The 24,168-nt window shown below is 40.7% G+C and overlaps 2 protein-coding genes across 2 annotated transcripts; both read left to right on the top strand.

Moving 5' to 3' along the window:
* The first annotated feature begins 246 nt into the window (after positions 1 to 246).
* On the top strand, positions 247 to 5,256 carry sprtn (SprT-like N-terminal domain). The gene is made up of 5 exons (XM_050057908.1): positions 247 to 841; positions 1,102 to 1,201; positions 1,714 to 1,842; positions 1,935 to 2,229; positions 2,328 to 5,256. Exons 1-5 carry the CDS (start codon positions 513 to 515, stop codon positions 3,332 to 3,334), a joined length of 1,860 nt encoding a protein of 619 aa, XP_049913865.1. The 5' UTR covers positions 247 to 512; the 3' UTR covers positions 3,335 to 5,256.
* Positions 5,257 to 13,608: 8,352 nt separating this feature from the next.
* On the top strand, positions 13,609 to 19,435 carry fam89a (family with sequence similarity 89 member A). The gene is made up of 2 exons (XM_050057920.1): positions 13,609 to 14,046; positions 16,700 to 19,435. Exons 1-2 carry the CDS (start codon positions 13,798 to 13,800, stop codon positions 16,991 to 16,993), a joined length of 543 nt encoding a protein of 180 aa, XP_049913877.1. The 5' UTR covers positions 13,609 to 13,797; the 3' UTR covers positions 16,994 to 19,435.
* The last annotated feature ends 4,733 nt before the right edge of the window (positions 19,436 to 24,168 follow it).

The raw sequence follows: 24,168 nt of genomic DNA, 5'->3' as shown, positions 1-24,168 counted from the left end.
AAGTGTCGCAATAAGAGCTAAATATTATAAAGCTTTAAAAGCAGTCGTCTATTCCACATAACAACTTACACAAGTACTTTGAGTATTTAAAATATATATAAAAAAAACAAAATTAGCTGGCTTAATCACACTCTTCCCTTCTTAAAATAGATTTAATTTTTTCCGGAAGTTTTATTTTGAAGTCTTAACCGGATGTTTTTTGGTTGCATTATGATAGACTTGACGCAGCAACGGTTTAGTTGGCGCTAGCTTGTTATGGACAAGGAGTTAGAAGCAACACCTTCGTCCAACATGATTTTATAAATGTTTTTTAATGAAATTATGACACTAATCCGAGTTTTTGTACAGGTAGTGTATTTAGCAGACTGTCATCTGGCTCCGGTGATTCTGTCACGTGCTTGAAAGCCCTGTACAAGCTACATTAGCTAGTTAGCTTCAACAAGCTAATGTAAACTGAAGCTACGTAGCGTTAGCCAGCTTACATCACCTTTTTATCAGTGTTTAGTTTTGTAATGGATGAAGATTTACTGCTCGCTATTCAGCTACAGGAGCAGTTTAATAATGAATACGAGACATCACTTTTATCAAACGGCTTTGAGGATAATGGCTTTCAACAAAACAGCAAGAAAAGGAAAGTGGAAGTAACTGGAGGTGGCAGTGATGTTGTCCCCTACTGGAAGCCGACTGCCCGGCCCGAGAGGCCGCTCTCCATCGTGGATGAGTCCTGGGAGACCCTGGATCCCAACCCTGATGTCAGGGCGATGTTTCTGGAGTTCAATGACACGTTCTTCTGGGGGAAACTCAGCGGTGTGGAGGTTAGGTGGAGCCCAAGAATGACACTGTAAGTCACCTATTATGATCTGTAATTATGCTGTCATTGTTGTCAGAGGTCAAAACCACAGTGAATGTAGGTGCAGTAATGCCCTCACCTCACCAGATGTTTGTATGGGATTTTGTGTGATCATAGGAGAGAAGGGGCTGTGTGACAGTGTAAACTACACAGTACACCAGTGCTGCTGGCTGCAAATGATCTCTCTACTGGAGCTTATATAAGGTTTGTCTGTCTCTAACGTCTCCTGTTCTCTCTATGCTTTCTTGTAGGTGTGCAGGTGTGTGTTCCTACGAGGGCCGAGGTGGACTGTGTTCAATCAGACTTAGTGAGCCTCTGCTGAAGCTCAGACCAAGAAAGGACCTGGTGGAGGTGAGGTGGATAGTAACACTGATCATGCTTTTGCTAAGCGATCTGAGTATTCTATCAAATTCCTCTCCTGCAACTGTTATTAAAATATTTATGATACATCAATTTGCAGTATAAAGAATCACTTTAGTCAAAATAGTAAAATCCTGTCAAATAAGAATCAGAATAACTCTGAAAACTGACCACACAACTTAGTATATCATTTATGTTTTCTTCATATTGATTGATGAACAACTAACAATATGTTTTGACATGTATACAGCAAGTTTACTAATGTTGTGATGACACTATAAAGAAAGATACTACGTTAGATCTTGTAAAATACACCTCAAAATTTACCAGCTCTTCCTCATTACTTTTAATACATGTCAAGACATGTTTTGCCTTTAGTTCCCAGCTTCTAGCATTATATGTGTGTCTGTGTATGAGACTGGAAATGAAAACTAAATAAAGAACACATGTCCTTCCTTTGATAGATTTCTTATACTTTTTTTGTTTGTTGGTTGTTTCCACAGACTCTTCTTCATGAAATGATTCACGCCCTGCTGTTTGTGACCCAGAACAACAGAGACCGAGACGGTCATGGTCCTGAGTTCTGCAAACACATGAACCGGATCAACAATGCTACTGGGACAAAAATATCTGTAGGTGTAACTTCTATCACACATTTCGTCTCATCTTGTCACAGGCTTTTACAGAGATTGGACTAATAAAATACACCTTGCCCTCTTTTCAGATCTACCACAGTTTCCACGATGAGGTTGATGTGTACCGGCAGCACTGGTGGAAATGCAACGGGCCCTGCCAGAACCGCAGGCCCTACTTCGGCTTCGTTAAGAGGGCCATGAACCGGGCTCCATCTGCTCTGGATCCTTGGTGGGAGGATCACAGGAGGACATGCGGAGGGACCTACACCAAGGTCAAGGAGCCTGAAGGATATGGCAAAAAAGGCAAGAAGGACAGTAAAAAGGATGGGAAGACCTCAGAGAAGAAGACCTCAGAAAATGGAAAGCCTTCAAGTACAACTCCAGGTGATACGCTTGTTTCTCTGCTGTAAGGCAGATAATGCTTTCTGACAACTCAAAGAAAGTCTGTTGCCTGACTCTGAATTGGTATGTTTCTTTCTCAGGTTCTGGATTACAGGACATCAGGAACATTATCCCATTCAGTGGCAAAGGCTTCCTACTCGGAGGGAAGTCACAGCCCTCCACGTCGTCTTCCCCATCTCTCACACCTGTAGTGCCTTCCTCTCCAAAGAAATTCTTCACCCCTTCATCTCCAGCTAAAAGTCTAAATTCTCCTGTTCGCCCCAGCCTGGGTAACAAAGGAATCTCTAGCTCTTTTCCCTCCATCAAACCAGGTATCTCCACAGGACAGAAACCACCTATAAAGAGGTCTGTCGGTAACACAAGAGCTTTTGTCAACATCAACGGCTCGCCAGTGAGAATCTCCAAACCCCACAGCAGCAGCAGCAGTAGCAGCCAAGAAGCAGATAAAATCAGACAGAAATCCATTGAAGAACTCTTCAAAAGCACAAGTCAGTCTTCCACCTCAAACATAGAAACTAAAAGAGATTCACTGACATCACGCAACAGTGCAGGCACTGCTACCTCTGCGTCTTCCATTTTTTCTAAACAACAAACTACCCATTCAACTTCCTCTCCAAGAACATCTAAGCCCAGTCCCACTAAACCTAGCCATTCTGTAGTTTCACCAAAAACCAAAGGCAGCCCTGCTAAACCAACACAGTCCAAGTATTTCAATCATTCCAGTAGTGACAGTACATCAGGAGCTGCCGGTGCCGCTCAGGCATCGAGGAAGAGGCCATGGGACGACAGCAGAAGCTCCTCCAGCATCTTCGACTTCTTCCAGAAGACATTAGGCAGCAGTTCAGCAGCACCGAGGGAATTGGTTAAGACAAAAACACCTGCAATGCAGCAAAGGACTGCCACTGCCACCACCACCTCCTCTGCATCCACCTCTACTTCCTCCCTCCATTCCTCTGCAGGGATGCAGAGTTTTATCCCATCTACTTCCTCGTCTTCCTCTTCTGCACTGATGGTCAGCTGTCCTGTGTGCCAAACAAAGGTGCAGGAGTCAAAGATCAACCAGCATCTAGATTCCTGCCTTTCTTAACCGAGAAGGAGCAGATGAACAGTGAACGAGACGATGCAATAAAACCATTTTTAAAGGAATACCTCACCCACAAAATGACATGTTGTATGTCAGTTTATTCAGCACGTGTTACGTTGTAAAGAAAAGTTTTTCTCGCGTGCCTTGATGATGAACGAAGAATCCAGAAAACAGCGGACAGTCTTGATGAACTGAAGTAAAGGGGAACTGGCTTTAACAACAGCAAAACTATATCAAAATATCTCTTTAAAAAGTCTTACACAAGTATCAACAATTTAAAACACTTTCGCATTGCTGTGGCATACATGGGAAGCTCAGAATGCATGTTTTGAGAAGTACTGAGCATTCGACTGGATAAACAAGACTTGGATTATAATGCATGAGATGTTTTGATGTAGTTTTGCTGTTTTTTATTGTGGTCACCCTTTAATTAATCAGAAATTCCGGCATAGGGCCCTGACACACCCAGCTGATGGCTGGTCGTCACTGAGCGCCTTTCAACCTAGATTTTGCGTTGTGTCACGTTGGCACTTGTCGGCCCTTGTCGGCTGAATCGGCGTTAGAGCCGGCAGAGCCCGTCAGCGAATTAAATCACATTTCGATTGGCAGTTCAGCTCAAAAAACGGAAGTGAGGAAAGTAAACAAAGAGCTAAAGTCCAGATGGAGTGAGACAAAAACAAAGTTGTTACATGAGGTCAGATTATTTTTATTTTTCCACTGAGCTAACCTAACCCTAACATCAGGTTGTGTTGGTTATGTGCTAACTGGCTAACTAGCGTCTTGAATCTGTCTTCTCTGTCTTCCGATTATATTTTGATCAATATAATCAAAAATGTTTGCCTTTTTGTGGATTCTACGTTCACCGTGGAGGCATGAAAGAAGAGTTTTCATCACAAATTGATGTACAAACAAGCAATTTATGGGTAAACTACTCCTTTAAAATGTCTAGAAAAGTTTCAGGGAGTTTGCTTGACTTTTAGTGATTTCATCTGAACTAAATCTGCTTTTGCGTTTCTCAACAAAGAGATTTGAAAATAAGGTTAGACTCTGTTTTTATAGTAGGAGTGGATTGTTTTCTCTGTGGTTACCTCACTGTGATAATGACAGCTCTTCTCTTACAAGTGCCTGTCAGACACTTTGTGCCTTCAGGGTGGGGCTTAACAGATGATGTAAGTTATTTGACTTTTACTTGAATTGATTATGTCTTTCTTATTAGGTAGGAAAAACAAAATGTCAGTAAATTCCCTCTGGTGGCGAGCACCAGAAACTGAAGCATTTTTGTTTTGAATATTTTAAGGATGATATTTATACACTGTTTTCTATCATACTGATCAGTTCTGTGAAAATATCTCCACTTGTTTCACTGTAAGGCTTCCCGCAACTTGCATGTCTGTGATCACAGCTATAATATCAGTCTTGCAGTGAAGCAATTGATGAGAGCTGACAGTATGATTTTGGTTTGAATCCTGAAGCTGCTGAGTTGTGTGTAGAAGGTCATTCTTGCCTCCTCTGGGGGCGGATGTGTTGGCTCGTTCCTAGAGTCTTATGTATCCACCTCACATCTGCATCTGCTGCCCTTCAGACAGCAGGAGACACTGGCTGACCTCTGCTGATCTGTGGGAGTCACATTTCAAGCTCGTCAGCTATTTATTTCTGCTCATCTTTACATTTACACCGCACCCGTCTGCAGGGTCAGGCAGTGCACAGGTATGATTGTGCCTACTGAGTAGTATAAAAACTGATGATTTTGTTGACATTTTTGTATTTTTAAGGGTGCTTAGAGTTAAAAATCCAAATTTCACTGCTACAAGATGAGAATTTTATCTCTGTATGTTCCACTTTTGTATGTTATGTTCGTTGATTAGGATAAATATGTTGGATTTTGTTGCCAAATAAAACATTTTACTGTTCTATTATCTGAATAATGTGTATGGAGTGCAGTTCAAGCCTGTGAATTATAATTGGTCATGGCATCTAACGATAGAAAACTGCTAAAATGATAAATGACCACAACACTTAATGAATCTGTACATCATCTGTACATCAATGAAACAAGACCACAGTGAGCGCCCAGCTGTTCACAGTGAAAGGAGTCGCTCTGGAGACAGGGAGAGGTTAAGGCAGACAGAAAGTGGGTGTAACAGAGCTGGTGGGCGAGCAGAAAGAGGGGAGGAGGGGGAGGGCAGAGGTCAGACAGGAGGAGGCCAGCTGCTGATCAGGACTACACCCTCCTGTCCCGTCCCTGCAGGACAGGCTGGAGCGAAGCCAGGGGCAGTGACAAAGCGTGTCGGAATACACCCATCCCATTGCAATTACCACAGTCTGCTGCTGCAGGAATCTTTGATGACCATCTGGCTGCGCGTGCTTCACATTTTGAGGTGGAGAATAGATCCGGGAGAGACAGCGAGAGTTGTTATAGGGACAATATTGTGACGTTGAAACGAAGAAAGGGGTTCTTGTAAGCACAATAAGTCATATTTTGGACCCTTTTCCCAAACCAGATAAAGTTAAGTCGAGTTTTTGATCCTGCACATCTGTTAATATGACTATATGGTGCTGAGGAAGTATGCAGTAAGATTCTACTTAAAGGGACAGTTCCTCCCAAAATAAAAAAAAACATATTTTTCCTCTTACCTGTAGTGCAACTTATTAATCTAGATTGTCTTGGTGTGGGTTGCAGAGTGTTGGAGATATCGGCTGTAGGGATGTCTGCCTTCTCTCCAATATAATGGAACTAGATGGTGCTCAGCTTGTGGAGCTCAAAGCACCAAAAAAAAATACATTTAATAAAACTCTCAGTAATGTCTCTTTCCAGAAATCATGACCCAGTTACTCAAGATAATCCACAGACCTCATTGAGAGCAGTTTCATATAGGAACTATTTTCTTTCTACCAAACTACACCCGCAGAGGGAAGTGTACAGTTACTGCTAGCGCCCCTAGCACCACTGAGCTAGCTAACGTTACAGCTCAGCCGAGGAGGATGCCATTAATGTTTGCATCTCACACTGTCACGAGCATGAGCCTCTCGTCCATGAGTAGATGCACACTTCCTTCTGATACAGTAAATAGCACTACAGGTAGAGGAAAAATATGTTGAAGTAAGCAGAACTCCCTCTGCACGGCCAGTCTCAAGGATCAGGTGCTGGTCAGCCGCAGGAACATTAAGTAGATTATCTCGTTTTTCTCTGTTCATCATTTTGCAACTACATAATTTAATGTTAACTACATTCATATATTGTTTACATAATTTATTTTGCTCCTCGCATTATAAATGGAAACTATTTAATATCGCGCATCTTACATGCAGGTAATAAGAGTTTGGCGGAGTGATATATAAGATGTGAGATGCCACTCTTGTTGTCGATTTTCAGTTGTCCTGCGTTCTTTGGGAGATTAAAGTGGAACAGACAGAGGAAAAAAGTCCAGTCTCACATATTTGTATTCATTTTTTTGGACTTTGGACTCAATATTTGCTTCTTTTCTTTCAAGTATATCTATTGACTTTTCTTCCTTTTACAAACAACAGTATTGAACAGCTCAGCACAACACTGGTCTGCACAGCCATCAAGAATAAAAATGACGAATCATTTAGATATGAATAAAAAACAACAGTACAATCCATAGTTGCCGTGTCTATGGTTTTATCAATCGACCATTTGTGGATTGAAGCAAACAGGTCAGGTATTCGAGAGGAGAACAGTCCCTGATTATGTTGTGACGGTTTGCCTTAGAAGGTGGTTTGTGACTTATCAGTAACAAAGAGATATCCTTGCAGCATATGCAAGAATATGGTACAATCTGTTAGCAAGTACCAACAGTTGCATCTTGACAAGGGTGACCCAGGAGTAAAGACAAAGGATTCATACACAAAGCAACTCCAAACCCTTTTCCCATTTTCCCATCTCGTTCCCATCATCTACCAGTATGCTTGAATTTTAGGACAGAGCCAGACACAATGTGTATAAGTTCCCATTGAGATTTTTCATTTTAGACACAGAGGTGAAACGTAGGGTTTCATTTTGTGTCTTTTAGGAATCTTTGCTTTTTAGGGGAAATGTTTGATCATTTTACCTCTTTGGGCCTTGAACGGTTATTTAAATGAGAACTTGAGAAATGTTTAGGGATCTGTTAACAACTCATAGAAACATGACAAGAGGCCCCAACTAGACACTGTTTCTTTTTCAGATGTCACAAGGCAAAAATGTTGGGGAAAAAAGAGCAATAGTTCCCTCTGAGGTTTAGTGGAGTAGAAGTAAAAAGTAGCAGAGCTTGGAAATACTTGAGTAAGGTCAGTAGTAAGGTACCTCAGTATGAGGGGAAGCACTTGAAGGTAACACACACATTCCCACAGTGGGAAGTTACTCATTGTTTGCTGTCTTCAATGGAAGGAAGACGCTGTTTTACTCATCTAGTGACTTCAAAGCAAGGGAATGTGAGGTACATTGTAGTCACCATTGGACCTGAATGCACCACTGATGAGTTTTTATGATGCTTTTATGTTGACCTGGCTTCCAAATAGATTTTGTTTGTGATTTTATACTGTAGGACAAAGAAATATAGGCCTATACGTTACAATTACCATACGTCATTCTGCTCCCTGAGAGGCCCCTCCGCAGAGGAAAACTCATGTCTGTGACAGCAGCTGTTCTAACCGGACACTCCTCTTCCCTGACCTGCTGTACTCTGACACACTATAGGAAGTTGACCTCCTCCTGCACACACACACACACACACCCTCCCTCCTTCCCCTCAGACCTATTGTGTGGCTCTGACAATGATATATCTTAGACAAGCTCCAAGTTCAATGCAATGTTGTTCCGTCAGCTAAATGGGACTCAAGCACACTTTGGGGTGATTATTTCTGGAAGAGGTGCCAGATTTGTCTCCGCACAGCTCATCCATCAACAAATGTTAATTACAGGGGTATTTTTAGATATATATTGTAGCCTATGTGATGTAAAATGTGAAGTCACCAAATCGCCAGTTTAAAGGGAGATGATTTCATTTGAATCCAGCACAAAGCACAGCAGAGTCAACAGATTATAGTGTGTAGAAATCAGTACATTTATTGTCATTTTCAACCTGAATTGTCTCAATATATGCTGTTTTTTATTCCTTATAATAGATAAATCACCATAAGGCTGAATGATATTTTCATATCTTGTCATGTTCAGTGGACCCCTGTGATTTCATTCATGATTTAGAGTGTGGTGGAAAACCTCAAATGACTTATTTAAAATGGGAAATGTTGAAACTCATATTCCATGCATGGTGGAAAGTATCTTATGAGGCAAAGCAAATGTACAGTATTTGCACCACAGAGCTGCAACTAAAAATACATTTCATTACATAAAAGAAGTACTGTGGTCACGTTTTAAATCAGTATTTATTTCTAATTTTTAATTTCTGGTTGCATAATATTTAATGCATTTAATTCATGTGGGAACGTATGGAAGAATTTTGCTTTTTTTTTTAATCTGTAAGTTTTTTTTACTTTACTTTACTTTTAATTTTTGTACAAGCAATTAATTAATGAGTTTATTGAATGTCAGAAAAAAAGTGAAAAATGCCTGTAAAAATTCCCCAGAGCCCAAAGTGACATCTTCAGTTTGTTAATGTGGTCTGAACAACAGTTTAAAACCCAAAAATATTCAATTAAACGTGATATATAAATGGGAAAAAAAGCAGCAAATCATCACAAATGAGAAGCTGGGGTCAACAGATGTCACGCATTCTTCTTGATAAATGACTTATATTATTTTTTAATTCGCAAAATTGGCAATAAATTCACAGCTGATGGATTAATTGTTCAGCATATTTTACCAACAGATGTTCAAAAGGCTTAAAATAAGACATAAAACAAGATTACACAGACAATGGGGGGGTGAAAAGTAAAATAAAGACAGATAAAATGAAAGACAAGCAATGAGTGAATGCATTATGTGTCATGAATGGTGTCTTTTCGTGCCTACATGAGGACTTCCTGTAAATTTTTAGCCTTTAGCAACATATTTCTTTCCAGCAGAGACATAAGCGGATATCTTTAGAGCATTATTAGCCAGCCTACGGTAAGTGACGCAAACCCATTGTGCTTTTTAGCAAGGCAGATTAACACGAGCCGGCCACGGTTACATGCATCCCCAGGGGGTGCCATCATACGCCTAATCCTTTGATCTCAGGAGGCAGTGATGGTGATGATGGTGGTGGTGGTGGTGGTGGTGGCAGTGGTGATGGTGGTGTTGAAAGCTTATAGAGAGGTCCGTCTGCTCATAAAACCCTCACACAAAACAGATTGCCCTTGATCAGTCTTTTTAACGGTGCAGCTGTGGACTGTCAGCTGATGGCTAATTGTTTCGAGAGCAGGATTAGGCTGCTCAGAGGGGACGTGATGCTTTTTCAAGGGCAAATGATGATACTGTGTTGACTGATAGCATGGAGTTAAAATGGTTAAACAGTCATATTGGTTTTTTTTCGAGCATATATATTTATTGATTTTCACTTAGTGATGACAATAATCATTACACATGGCAGGGTTATAACATATCATAAACATAGTGATTACAAATCACAAATGGATTCCCTTCCCATCCCCTCTTCCCCAAAATCACTTGTCTGATATTGTCTAGAAACAGTGGCGAGTAAGTTACATGTTACAGGTGAAATAAGGAAGAGCAGGAACTAACAACCAAGCTTCACAGCAGTAAGGTGCCAGGTGTAGATAAGATTCGCCCTGAGATGCTGAAGGCCCTAGACATTGTTGGGCTGTCTTGGTTGACATGCCTTTTCAGTGTTACATGGAGGTCAGGTACGGTGCCTATGGAGTGGAAGACTGGGGTGGCGACTCCCATTTTTAAAAAGCGGGACCAGAGGGTGTGTTTCAATTATTGGGGGATCACACTGCTCAGGTTCCCTGGGAAAGTTTACTCCAGGAAGCTCAGACCAACTGTCGAACCTCTGATTCTGGAGGAGCAATGCGGATTTCGTCTTGTCCATGGAACGTGGACCAGCTCTTTAGTCTTGCAGGGCTGCTGGTGGCATCATGGGACTTTGCCCATCCAGTCTACATGTGTTTTGTGCACTTGGAGAGGGCTTATGACTGAGTACCCTGAGGAGTCCTGTGGGGATACTGCTGAAATACAAAGTACCGGGGCCATTGTTATGAGCCATCAGTTCTTGTATAACTAAATTGAGAGCTGCATCTGCACACTCAGCGCAAAGTCAAACACGTTCTCAGAGGGTGTTGGCCTCTACTAGGGTTGTTCTTTTTTACTGATTCTGTTCATGGTATTCATGGACAGGTTTTCAAGGCACATTTGGAAGGAGGAAGGGGTCCAGTTTGGGGACCTCAGAATTGTATGTCTACTTTTTTGCAGATGATGTGGTTCTGTTGGCTTCATTACACCATGACCTCCAGTCAGCACCTCCATGTCTGAGGTCATGGTTCTTTGCTTGAAAACGGCGCACTGACCCCTGAAGGTTGGGAGAGAGAAAGTATCTTTGGGTCTTATTCACAAGTGAGGGTAGAATGGAGCTGAGCAGGATAGCAAAGTTCTCAATTCACCAATCCATGTACGTCCCATCCCTCACCTATGGTCATGAGCTTTGGATTGTAAGCAAAAAGAACAAGATTGTGAATATGAGCAGCCAAAATGAGTATCCTCCGATGGCTGGCTGGGCTCATCCTCAACTCAGACGTCCAGAGGAGGCTCAGAGCAGACTCATTTCTCTTTTTTCTCAAAAGGGGCCGGTTGAGGTGGTCCGGGCATCTGATCAGGATGCCTCCTGGGCACCTCCTGTTAAGGGTTTTCCGGGCACATCCAACTGGTAGGAGGCCCCGGGAGACCCAGAAAATGCTGTGGGGATTATATATCTCATCTGGCTTGGGAACGCTTTGAAATCCCCTAGGAGGAGCTAGAAAATGTTGCTCAGCAACATTGCTCAGCCTGCTGCCCCCTGCGACCCGGCCCCAGATAAGCAGATGAAAAAGGATGTTTCTCTATTGGTCCATTCTGACCAATTTGTCTTCCAGTCACTAAACATCCTATTCATTTAAATAATACACAATATCTGACAGCTTGAGAAACATTTCTTGCTCAATACTTTGATATATTAAAGAAAGATATCGTCATATCATTATTCTGTGAGCTGTAAATGTCTTTTTTAAGCTTGAGACCCGGCTGTTGGGCGGGTTCCTTATAAGAAGCACTTGGTGAGTGTTTATGTCTCAACTGTAGGAAATGAGTCAGGTTTAATTCATTTCAGTGCAGCGATTAGAAATGCCAGGCTCCAGGCGTCATCCATCTGCCTGACTTTGTGTGTGTGTGTGCGTGTGGTACAGCACATGCTCCTCTTCTGTCGAGGAGCGTGTGTGATGCTTTTGTGTGTTGATTTCAGGGTTATTGTTGTGTTATTGTTGTGACGAGACTGCAGGCTGGGGGGGAAGTGAAGCCCACCATCTGTCCTTTATTCTCCAAACTATTGTCCTGCACACACACACACACACACACACACACACACACGCACACACACACTCCCATCATGACCTCAGACCCTCTGTCTACACTCTGCTGGGGGAAGTCTATCAATTAGTTTTATTGTAGGCACTAAAATGAACACAGTCTTACATTAAACTGATTGCCAAACATTTAAGTTAATGTTGGGAAGTATCAACTGTTCATGTTAAGAGGCAGTAATCAATGTTTCATTATCAAAGACAGAGCATTATACAGGCTATACCAACATAGATTAATACATTTAAAAGATTATAAATTAAAAACTCCAAGCTTATTAACTACACTTGAATAAATTATGAGTGTATGTATGTGTGTGTATAATTATAGATAGTATTACATTTTACAAAAATAAAGATGACTGTTGAAAAAGAGACTTAGTTTTCCAGCCTCTGAGTAGTGTTGGCAGGGAGACGCCCAGCAGTCACTGTGTTTAAAGGACAGGAAGCGGATTTTACTACACAGCCACAATCCAGCATCGTCAAGTTCACAATACTAAATCCTAATAAAACCGGAAGTTGGTTTTCTAAATAAAAGCTGAGTATTTTTTTTTCTACTGAAGCGTGCTGTGGGCTATAGAACAAGGTATATATGGGCTGAAGTTTGATCTATGTTGGTTTGCAAATTCTAATACCATTGGGGTCCACGTCAAGATCCATGTTATTTGTCAAATAATGGTCACTAGTAGCATTGTTGTTGGTCGTAGCTGTCTGTTTGGAGTTTTTCCACAAACATCTGGTTAAAACTGAATAGCTGTAATTGTTTTGACTTTATTTGGCACCCGTAAAATGTCAACACCATACAGAGACCCCCAGAAAAATAAAATTAAAGCTGTTTTTAAAAGGATAACTTCATTTCCGTATTTTCCAGCCCAAATAAATACAGTGGCGATCAAATTCAAAGGCCTCATCCACACTGAAATTGGGTAAATAATGATCCATGATTGTAAAAATATTTTTAGATAACACCAAACTAAACACTAAACTAATCTGGGTATTATACTTTCTCCATATCTCACTCGCATTTCCACTGTTGTCTTCCTGCAACAAGTGACATCTTGTGAGATTTCCGAGTGAAACTTCAACTTAATAAGATAATAACAAACTGACCTGACAAACTGAAAGGTAAAGAGACACTTCAGCCACTTCTAGTAACAATATGAGCCTGACAGTGGCAAAAATAACCACTTTTATACAGATACATTGATGGCGTTCAATTGCCCCATATGCTTACAGCTGTCGGCTGCTGCACCTTCACTAAATACTGGACCAGTTTCAAATACTGTTAATCACATTGGTCTCTTTGACCAACATACACCAGAAAATAGAGTTCAGGTTGAAGACTGATTGAATTTTATTTTGTGTCATGCACACGTACATGTGCCCAACCCTCATGGGTTTACAAGACACCATTACAATCACGTTGCAGTAAAAATCCAAAGTACTATCATTTAACTTCTCAATCCAGAAACAGAATACTCTGCCTTCTATCCCAGGCCTGGTTAAGAAACTGAGCCGCAAAAAAGGTTCCCTTTCTAAAACAAAACTCAAATTTATAACGATCATCCAACCAAAAGAAATCAACATAGATAGACTGACGAATGCCTAAGTTATCCTTTAATGGGATTGTGATCAAAGTACTGCATACGTACAGTATAACAGCCTAATAATAATAATAATAATATTCTTTAAAGGCTAAAAAACAAAAACACTCTTTTCACTGTTCAAAAGTGATGCTTTTATTTTTGATAATCAGACCGGAAGTTGAATTACTTAAATCCGGGCACCTTGACGTGGTGTCGCTGGCCGCCCAGAGCAGAGAAATCCACGGCTGTTGCTCGGTGTGTTTGGTGCGGGAGACGACTGTTTATTCCCAGCGTTTACTGGATTTAAAGACTCACCAGTCAACTTCAGAGTAAATACTTCCACTCCCTGGCTCCGTAAATCACGGGACAATGAATGGTAAGTCCACGAACGGTTCTGTGGGAGGAATGGCCTGTATCGAGGGGCTGCCCCCGCTGCCGAAGAGCCTGAGCGGCTTGCTGAACTCAAGCGGCGGCTCCTGGAGAGAAATGGAGAGGATGTACGTGAAGAAGACCATGATCCAGGACGACCTGAGCCGAGGCAGGAACAACGCCGATAACCTGCTGGCCAACAAGCCGGCCAACCTCGACGCTGCCCTGGCTCTGCTGCGGAAAGAGATGGTAACATTTTAGGCAGTATTCATTTTGTTTAACAAAACGGAGTGCTCTGTTTTCCACCCCTGGTTTGTCGATAGGCGTTTAATCCCTGTGCGCTGTGCATTCGTATCCAGCCAACGTCCCTTAAGAAACTCGGGTAGTTTAATGTTGGCTGGCTTTTGGCAAACTTACACACCACTTAGCACACAACTTAATGCTTTTAACAAATTATTAGAGTCTCCTGGAAAATTCGGCATCCATATTATTTACCATACACCACATTACATTAATAAAATTTAAACTTTTAGGTATTGATCTGGCTTATTTGCAGCAGTCCACATAGATTTAGAGAGACATAATACAACTGAACAAGCCTAAAATTGCTTAGTGTTTTTGTTGCTTTATCAGTTCTGTTTAGTAGATTGTATGTTTACATAGGTTATAAAAGACCCAAATGATTCCCAATGTGTATATTTGTATAAGCTACCATGTGAACAAAGTCCTTTGAGCACAAGAAGTTAAAACGTGATTTTTTTAACATGTAGTTTGGCATTAAGGATACCAGCTAAAAGAGAAACCAGGATCAGGGAACAGCTTTGCAGTGGATGAGACAAATTAAGCCATTAGGCTTATGCTGATTTTTCTTCTAAGCTTACATATCTTTTTAGCTTCAGTATGAAAGTTTTTTATGACGCATTAGATCCTTTGTTGATCTAATTTTTACATTCACTAAGGTGCAAACACAGTGAGACACATAAGACACACTCCTGTACACTCCCTTGCCAGCAGCAGGGGTTTTAATAACCGAACCAGACCAGATTTCAATATCAAGGTACACTCCTCCACAGCTCTTGGTCAACACGCAACAATAGCCTGTTTCCTCATATCCAGTAATTCAGATGAAAGAGGTCAAACTGTTGCTGAAACTCAATCCCTTTGCCATTTGGATTTTTTGTTACAGGCTTTACTAAATCCTATTTCTGCTCCTGCTTTACTCTCCCTGCAGCACGTTGCCTGCTCTGGGCTTATAACTGTGTTGCTGTTAATGTATTACTATGAGTTTGTAGTTCATATTGTCTAATAAGTTGTCAATGACCTATATTTTAAAATCTCTGATCGCTGCATAGTTTATGGTGCATAGTACGGGTTCAGCTGTTTGACCTGACGCTGACTTGCACGTCTGCCCACTGTAATTTGTGTGGAAGACAATGCAGTGACCCTCAGTTCATGCTGCACTGTCAGCTGAGTGGTGCGCAGTAGAAATGCCCTTTTCAACCCTGCCAAGAGAGATTTGTTTTCAGCCTTTGAAGTTCCAGTGTGTAGGATTTAGGGGCACATATCTGCAGAAATGATATATAATATTCATAACTATGTTTTCATTAGCGTGTAATCTCCTGAAACTAAGAAACGCTGTGTTTTTGTTACCTTACAATGAGCTGTTTATATCTACATATAGGGCAGACCCTCTTACATGGAGTCTGCCATGTTGTTTCTACAGTAGCCCAGAGTAGACAAACCAAACACTGGCTCTGGATAGGGCTGTTTGCGTTTTCTTGTAGGCCACCGTAGTTCTTCTACATGCCAGGCACATGGAAGGAAGTTTCAGTGCTGCAGCCGCACCAATAGATGCCACAGAATGCTACACACTGGACCTTTTAATTACTAAATCATAATGTCAGATCAGTATTTTTGATCGATTAATAGTTAAAAAAAATAAAGAAATATAAATAAATAAATAAATGTCAGAAAATTATACAAAAAGAAGACCATCAGGCCTCACTTGTTTTGTCCGACCAACAGTCATAAAAAATCCAAAGATATTTAGTTTACAAACATATATAAAATGCAGCAAATTCTCGCAGTCAAGAGGCTGAAACCAGTCAGTGTTTGGCAATTTTTGTTGTTAAATGACTGAAGTGATTTATTGATTATTAGCACTTTGTTGATAATTTGTCTTTGGATAAAATAATCAATTAAAAGACTTTTTTTTTTTGCACTGATATCAGTTATCAATGTCATTTGTCCTATAATTGTAGCACTGAAACAATTTAATATATTGGGGGTTTTTTGTGACAGAAAATTATTTAGCATAAAAAATTTTAATCAGCATTTATTTTGAAAATCAATCAATCATCACAATGCCAATACTTGCTACTTCCAGCTTCTTTAGTCTGAGGATCTATCATTATTTTATAGTAAACAAAAGCTATATTTTGTTTTTGGATTCATGGTCGGACAAAATAATGAAAATAATTGTTAGTTGCAGCTATTGTCTCAGGCTGTCTCTGGAGTCTAGAGAACCTAGCGTCTGGAGCACCAGTCACCATAGGTGTGGATTTCAGAGGGGACGCAGAGGACACGTCCCTCTCATTATTCAGCACATGTGCATTTGTCCCCACCAAATAGAGAAATGAAAGTAGCAGCAGGGCTTTTACTTTGACAGAATAAAAGACATTTAATCTATGAATTGATGCAGAAAAGGCACAAGTTGGTGCAGAAAGAAATAAACAGAAGCTACACCCAGCCAATCACAGATTGTCTCAAGATAGATCTTATATCACTTTTAGTGTGCTGGCATTGTGGAAAGGCAGATTTTATGTTTAGCTCAGGCATTTTTGGTATGCCTCATCTAAAATGTATGATATGTTAATGAGGATCTTAATACTTCCCTCTCCAGGTGGGCTTACGTCAGCAGGACATGTCCCTGCTGTGCCAGCTGTGGTCGCTCCACGAGTCGATCCAGGAGTACAAGGGCAGCTGCCAGGACCTGAGCGCCGCCTCCAGCCTCAGCATGATGGATAACGGCTACTTTGACGAGGATGACGAGTATTACCCAGAGCCCGGTGCCACCCCCACCGGGGAACAGCCAGACGGAGAGGTCGGAGACGGGACGGCAACAATGGCAGCAGCCAAGAATGGGAGCAGCAGCAGCAAAGACGACAGCTGGGACTCCTTTCACGTTACCATCTGAGGCCTCATTCTCGGCACTGTTCTGCAGATGGATACATATTTTTGGGGGGTAAAGCTGGAGGAAAAGCCGCGAGGCTCAGGAACCCTTTTGGAAGGAATTAAACTGGTTGGTTAGAGATAGCTGCTTGTGGTATCTCATTACCATAATAGACTCCAGCTTGACTTCAACTCCTCAGGTGAAACGCACCCCTGCTTGTGCTGCAGAATTTTTGTTTTTCTTTTGCAGCACGACCAGGAGCTTCATCAGACTGCAGAGCTGAGAGGCCGGGTGCCTAGTTGACGCCCTTTCAAACTCAGGAGTTGAGACGGATTGTATTCCAAGACTCCATATACTCAAAATTAGGCAATATATATAATTCCTTTTTATAAACGGCTCTACTGCTGCTTCTATATCAAGTGGTTTTGCTAGCCAATCACCCTTTTTGGCAGAACTGTTTTTTTTACATATACAAAAATATATGAACAAAGTTGTATTATTTATTATATAATATAAATAACAAGATATTTGCTTTCTGGTTGCTCTCGATGGAAGTTTTGTACTGCAACTCTACCCAGGTACAAGGGTACAGCATTTACAGGTTTGGAATCCCAGAAATTGGGACTTCAAAGTAAGCACAGAGGACAGGACTTCTGAACTCTTCAATCGGTGTTGGTGCAAAGAGACTGTGCGGGCATGCTGACGGAGACGGTGTGTGTGTGTGTGTGTGTGTGTGTGTGTGTGTATTACTTTTAAGTGGTGAAATCATTCATTAATGTAAATCCCAGAAGGTCTGCACAGAAGGTGTCAGATCTCAAGAATGGAGAAAGAGGTGAAGTCGTCATACCTGCTTTCAGAGTTTTGGTACAGGAGTGACGGCTACGCTTTCCTGCCTTTTTTAGATGGAGCAGACGCTTGCTCTGAAAATGTGAAATGTTCCAAATGCTGGAGACAGTTTGAACCTGAACCTTCAACGCTGTTACGGGCGACTTTTTCAGACTGGTTGGTGTAAAAGGCACGGTGGTTTCGATCTGGCGAATTATGTTTTATACTCTGCTGTGGATGATCCCTGTCATGATACATCCACTGAGGAGTTGAAGCATAATCCCAGGTCTTGTTTTCATAGTGATGGCAATAATTCCTATCGATAATAACATTGTGCTCCAAGTTCTCGAAGCCGGACAAGGCAAGCAACATGAGCACTTACGTCGCCATGTTGCCATGTGCAGTATTATCATAACTAACCGAAACAACCATAAAAAACTATGAATATAAGCTTCAAGTTGTAATCAAGAGCTCACAAGCCAGCATTGGTTGAAAATAATCAGGAAAAAACTGGATAAAACGACTTATTCAGCCATTTTCCACGTAACCAGCTTTGAGACTTCTCTTCTAAATATATTCTATCAAATAAATGTTGCCAAGAAACTGTGATCAACTTCTCACATAATTTACATTTGCTGGTTGAATTGTCTGGTCATTTATCACAGTGGCATCGATGGAGGAATGAGAGGACATCAATCTGATTGGCTTGTAACGGTCAGTGAGTTTGAAAAATTTGTTGTGTGGTCACTGCAGCCTCAGATGTTCCTTGCAGAGTAAACACCAAACTGTAGGTCCTAACATGGTAGCATCTAGCAGCTGATTACAGGGTACTTTAGAATACTGTGTATCCTACATGAAACTGATCTCAGTTACACCATACAGGCTCAACACCAGGCTAAACATTAGTCTTATACATGGATACATCCATCCTTATATATATATATATATATATATATATATATATATATATATATATATATGGATATTATTACAGTGTTTCAGCATACCTTCAAACCTTCGATCAGGGGTTTAAGTATCCAAGCCTCATCCCTGAAACTCAAGTAGATGGGAGTTTCCATCACTAGACGATACTGGTCACTAACAAGATTGTAACAGCAAGTGTTTTTAACTTCCTGCTTGCTGTTGGAAGAGTGTTTTCATTGAAACACTCCACAGACGCAGCCTTATTTGAGACTCTTAAGTATGTTTTTCCATCTATACCACAACACGCGAAGACGTTTGGATGTCCAAATATAACTTCTGCTACACGTATATGAAACCTATGGTCTGTGCAGTCTTCCTCAATACCTACACGGTCTCAGCTGGACTTGTAGCATGCAACACCACAGCTCGACACACAGCAGCTGCTTTGTAACTCAAACTACGAAACTAATGTCAACACCCGCCCTCACTTTGAGAAGGTGTGGGATGTTTCAGTGTTGATATTGTGTCTGTATAAATGGTATGACGCCATCTGTTTGTAGGCTGGTCTGCTATTTGTGCACTTGTGGAACACAAACCAAAGAAAGTCCAGCACTCAAAATGAAATGTATTTGGTTTAAGGTGCTGAAGGAGATGCTGTCCTAATGAACTGCTCTTGATTGGTTAAGTTTTACTTAAAAGGTACAGCACATAATGACATCTGATGTCTTGAAGAATGTCTTTACAGTTAACAAAAACATGTTCTCTGTCCTGTAGCAGTGACAGTTAAAGGAGCTCTATGCGAGATTCAGAGGTTGTGTGCATACGGCTCTCAACATGGAGGTAGCTGAGCCGCTAATGGTGCTAGCAGCTAACTTTGCTAACACCATGAAGTGCGGACAGAGCTAATGGTATTGGCACTACATTTCGACAACAATACTGTCCCTTCATTTGAGTTAACCACCGTATGAGTACAGTGCAGAGCAGCAGCAATTAGCTAGGGACAAACACAGGGACTCACGTGCGCATGCAACTTGCGCTTGCGGCCAGACCGTGCTCAGGACGCCATTACTCCACTATATCTCTACATAGCAAATAGTTGTTTGCTGCTATATTAATACTCTGAACATCATATAGAGCTCCTTTAATTTCTCATTGTGGTGATAGATATGCCTTCAGCCCTCTCGAAGACACGCTGATATTATCAGAAAACTTCTATTTTCTCACACTGTTTTTGTCACTGATTGACAAGTGAGAGTTTCAGTTGCGTCATGTGTTGTAAAACACCTCTCCATCTACACAGCTGGTGTGTAAAGAAACTGTAAACTCGTCATTTCATAGTGGCGAACAGTAGTTAGCACACAGACATGACAGAAGTGTAACATTAAAGGAATAGTTAGACATTTTAGGAAATGTGCTTCATTACTTTCTTGCCTAGAGTTACATGAGAGGATTAAAACCACTTTCATATCTATTTGAATTTTATCCATTTATCATATCTTTTCTACCTAGCTTGTTAGCGTAGCTTTGCCTGAATACTGGAAACGGAGAAGACAGCTAGCCTGGCTCTGTCCAAATGTAACAAAATCATCCCTTTTAAGTTTTTAAAAATGAACGCTCAATGTTTCATTTGTTTGATTCGTACATAAAGTTTAATTGTAATGAACGGGACTAGAAAAAAGTAACAAGACAAGAAAGCAAATAAGTCGATTTCCAAAAATGTTGAAGCTATTCCTTTAACAGTTTGATCATTTCTATCAAGAATTGGAGGAAAATGTATTTTTCAAGGGTTTTCTTCCTTTTTGCTTCTAATTTGAGTTCTTAAAGATATACTATGCAGGTTTTGTCAGTTACTGCTTGTAAACACAACATTCAGGAACTTTCCATAAACGGCGATACGCTAGCAAACTAAGCTAACGGCCGGCACCTACTTACCCAACAGAAACCAGACCAACTCTGCATTGCTCCCTCCCAGATTCACTCTCATTTTGGAAAAAGCTTTGCCTCACTATATTTGTAATTTGTTGCATTGTGTCCACAGATTCCCTAGCTTCCTCTTGGATGCGTGCTGCTACTACCTGATCGCTACCTTTTTATAAGTCCCAGCCTGACCTTTGTGCTGTCATTGGCTGGGGGCTACACGCTCGTAAACATCCCGGACACAGCAAAGTAAAAAGAAAATACAGGCAGAGGGCAGAGTCCCTGCAGATAAATACACCCCAACACTCTTCTACTGGGTCTTGTGTGATATGATGAAGTTTTCTAGGAAAATCCTGCATAGTATACCTTTAACTGTATGACGTTTTCTTCCTCTCACAAGCACCTTTCATTCTAAAACACCACTACCTACTCACTTAAAAATCTTGTGCTGTTAATGTTCATAATGCAAGTTTCTAAATAGGGCCTCAAACATAAAAAGAGTCAGTAGAATACGATGGTACTGACTCCATCGTCTAATGAGTTGGGTTGAATGTTATTTGTTACAAAGTTTCTCGGCCTGTTGAGGGCCATGGTTTATAAAACTTGTCTTTTTGTCTGTACAGTAAAACTGCATCTGAATGCTACCAATATCTCCAGTCAAATTACCCATTTATGGTCAGTAAAAACTCCAGTTTTAGCCCTGTAACCTAATCCAAAGCAAACAATCTTAAGAGATGCAGCTTAAAACGTTTCTGTACGAACTTGATCCCTGATGTTTTATTGGATGTCTACACAATTAGTGCCTTTGTAAATCATCAGGTTCCAGATCTGTGGTTTGCTCTTCAAAACGGGGATGAGAATAAACCATGAGCTGTTATATCATGTGACTCATTTGACATGCACTTGATTGCTAAAGCTGCTACGTGTAGAATTTGAACCTTGATGACTTTCACAACTTCCTTAATCCCTTACTGGTCGTGTATTACATCAGTACAAATCCAGGAAATCTCAGAAAGAGGTGATTAAAAGGTGTTCAGAGATTTGGAGGTGTACTCTGGTCTCTTCCAGACTCTGCTCCTTTTTTTACTCCCCTGTCAAAGGCTCCTTTTTCATTTTATTGACGAGGATGCAGCTGTTGGGAGCGGTGTATTTTTGATGCTTCCTGCCTCTGAAATTTGAGTTGCTGAGGCAGTTCTCTTCCTGTCTTCTTGGTTGATGCTGTCAAGAAATTTTGCACATCAAACTTGGACTATATATACATAGAATAACTCGGATTCTTTCTACATATATTCTATTAAGATCAATTTGAATCTTCTACATGAAGCAGCTTTAACTTCCAGAACGTATAACAGCCTTAAAATCAGTCATGTCACTTGCAAAACACGTATTCAGCTACGATTTTGCACTTGTTTGTGGTTGTTCTGTGCTAAATCTCCCTCAAAAGTACAACTACCTGATCCTCTTTGAGTCGGTCTTTATTCCACAGGCACACGGTGCTCCTTGGACAGTAGCTCAACTGTAACTAAACCCAGCACAAGAGAGATAAGAAAGGTGCTTTTAATTGAACACCAGCAAATTGTAGCCAAAATCGTACCGTTAGCAGTTGAGTATTGTGTGATTTTCCAACTTTTACAACCCCTTTTTCATGTGATTATTGGATGTGTAACGAGATGTCATCTCAGGGTAAACTTGTGGCAAAATGTTATCTCAAAAGTTATCGACATGTCTTTTACCTTGGAGGGGCAAATAATGATGAAAACATTTGAACACGATTGTAATGTGACACATGAATAACTGGCCAAATGTAAACATACTTGCAGCAACTGTAATGGATTTATTTCTATGTAGATGATGTTTTGGTGTGAGTCTCTCTAAATCAAACACCAAGGGCTTCTTTCTAAAGCCGCCATTTTTGCACCAAGTTTGAACAAGTACATGAAGAAATCAGTTGTTAGAAGAGATGGAATTTTTCTACTTAGAGTGGCCTCAGTAGACCAGAGTGCAGTGCAACCACAAAGACTTTACATGTTTTGACTGAAGTGAAGTGATTACTGTAATCACAGTCACGCCTCGGTGTTCACTTCACACCCCTGCTTTAGTGGTTGTTTAGAAGCACTCTGGGAAATGTAGGAAGGGTGTGGACATACTTCGACATGCACAGAATAACTTGATCAGAGACAGATGACGTTCAGTGAGAGAGTTAGAGGGGAGACTTATTCATGAGAGCTGTCAAACGGCCATGTCGCAGTCACCAAAAAAACGTTTTTCTTTGCCCCATGAAAACAAAAATGCATACACTTATTTTTCGCTAAAACTTTACCCTTTAGCTGACCTGTGTTGAGGCCTGGGTTTCATCAGTTGAATTGTAGCTTGTCAGTCAGCCAAGAAAAACACAAGAGACCCACAGAGGTATTAAATGTAACAGATCGTTTTTACAGCCGATTGTTAGCATTGATTAGCTTTTCTAATTACTGGCTACAGCTGTTAATTTGGTTTGAATCTGAGAGACCAGAGAAGTGAAATGTGTGACGTCATATTTATACTGTATATCATTCATTATAATCATTCATTAAATCACTATAGTGGAAAAAAGGTGTTAATGTATTTGTGTTGCATAAGAATAAGAGGTTCTTCAGAGAATATGTGAAGCCTGTGTTGTTACCATCCATCATTACTCCTGTTCTTTGATCTATGAATGACCATACTACTGTTTCTTTGGACAATTAGTCTCAATGCTATCATAGTTATGATACTGATATGAATTTAATAAAGTGATTCCATGCTTTTCAGGTTTGGAGTGAGATTTTTTAATTATACCAGAAACTGAGCCAATGCAAGTCTTGGTAGTAGTTAGCTGGACTAATATGTTTGGGTTAAGATGGTCCTTAGTTTGTTCTTGCCCACAAGAGTACACAAAAAGCATGAAGAAGTTTGTTTTCTTTGCACATTTCTCGCACCACTGTGTCCGCTAACTGTATCTTTGCCTTAAAAACCTGAAACTTTAAATTAAAATAATACATCAGTCTGGGTATAATATGCCCATGTACAGTTTCATACTTTTAGCCACGCTAGCAGCTATGCAAGGCTGTATTTAGGCACATTGGGACTGTAGCTAAATGCTAATGTCCACATGCTAACATGCTCACAATGCTAACACACTGAAGTTTGTCTTTTTCACCACCTTAGTTTAGCATGTTAGCATGCTAATATTTGCTAATGTGTACTAAAGACAATAAGCAGCTTAAAGGGAAATTTTGGTTTATTTCAACCTGGTAAGGTAAGGTAAGAACACTTTTACATGTCGTTTTCTATATGTTCTCTGACATTTATCCTAACGATATGAGGCGGTCTTTGTGGAAAAAAAGCTTGTTTATGGACTAACTTTTGCACTTGAAAGGATGCCCGTTCACTTACGTTTTAACAGGTCTGACGCTACTAATGCGCCCCGGCTGTATCTAGGCTAACGGCTAACATGCTAACTATTATTTTTCGTCACGAGTCACTTGAAACAAATTTAGGACGATAGGAGACAG

Source organism: Epinephelus moara, chromosome 12 (assembly GCF_006386435.1).
Source record: "Epinephelus moara isolate mb chromosome 12, YSFRI_EMoa_1.0, whole genome shotgun sequence".
NCBI lineage: Eukaryota > Metazoa > Chordata > Actinopteri > Perciformes > Serranidae > Epinephelus > Epinephelus moara.
The sequence above is the reverse complement of the archived record's forward strand: the minus strand, read 5'-3'. Positions and strand labels throughout refer to the sequence as shown.

Bases quoted from the DNA above. Each gene is read 5' to 3' on its own strand.
- fam89a (XM_050057920.1), top strand. From the start codon at position 13,798: ATGAATGGTAAGTCCACGAACGGTTCTGTGGGAGGAATGGCCTGTATC. The intron at 14,047-16,699 runs GTAACATTTTAG...TTCCCTCTCCAG, and splicing joins CTCTGCTGCGGAAAGAGATG to GTGGGCTTACGTCAGCAGGA.
- sprtn (XM_050057908.1), top strand. From the start codon at position 513: ATGGATGAAGATTTACTGCTCGCTATTCAGCTACAGGAGCAGTTTAAT. The intron at 1,202-1,713 runs GTGAGGTGGATA...TTGTTTCCACAG, and splicing joins CAAGAAAGGACCTGGTGGAG to ACTCTTCTTCATGAAATGAT. The intron at 2,230-2,327 runs GTGATACGCTTG...TTTCTTTCTCAG, and splicing joins GCCTTCAAGTACAACTCCAG to GTTCTGGATTACAGGACATC.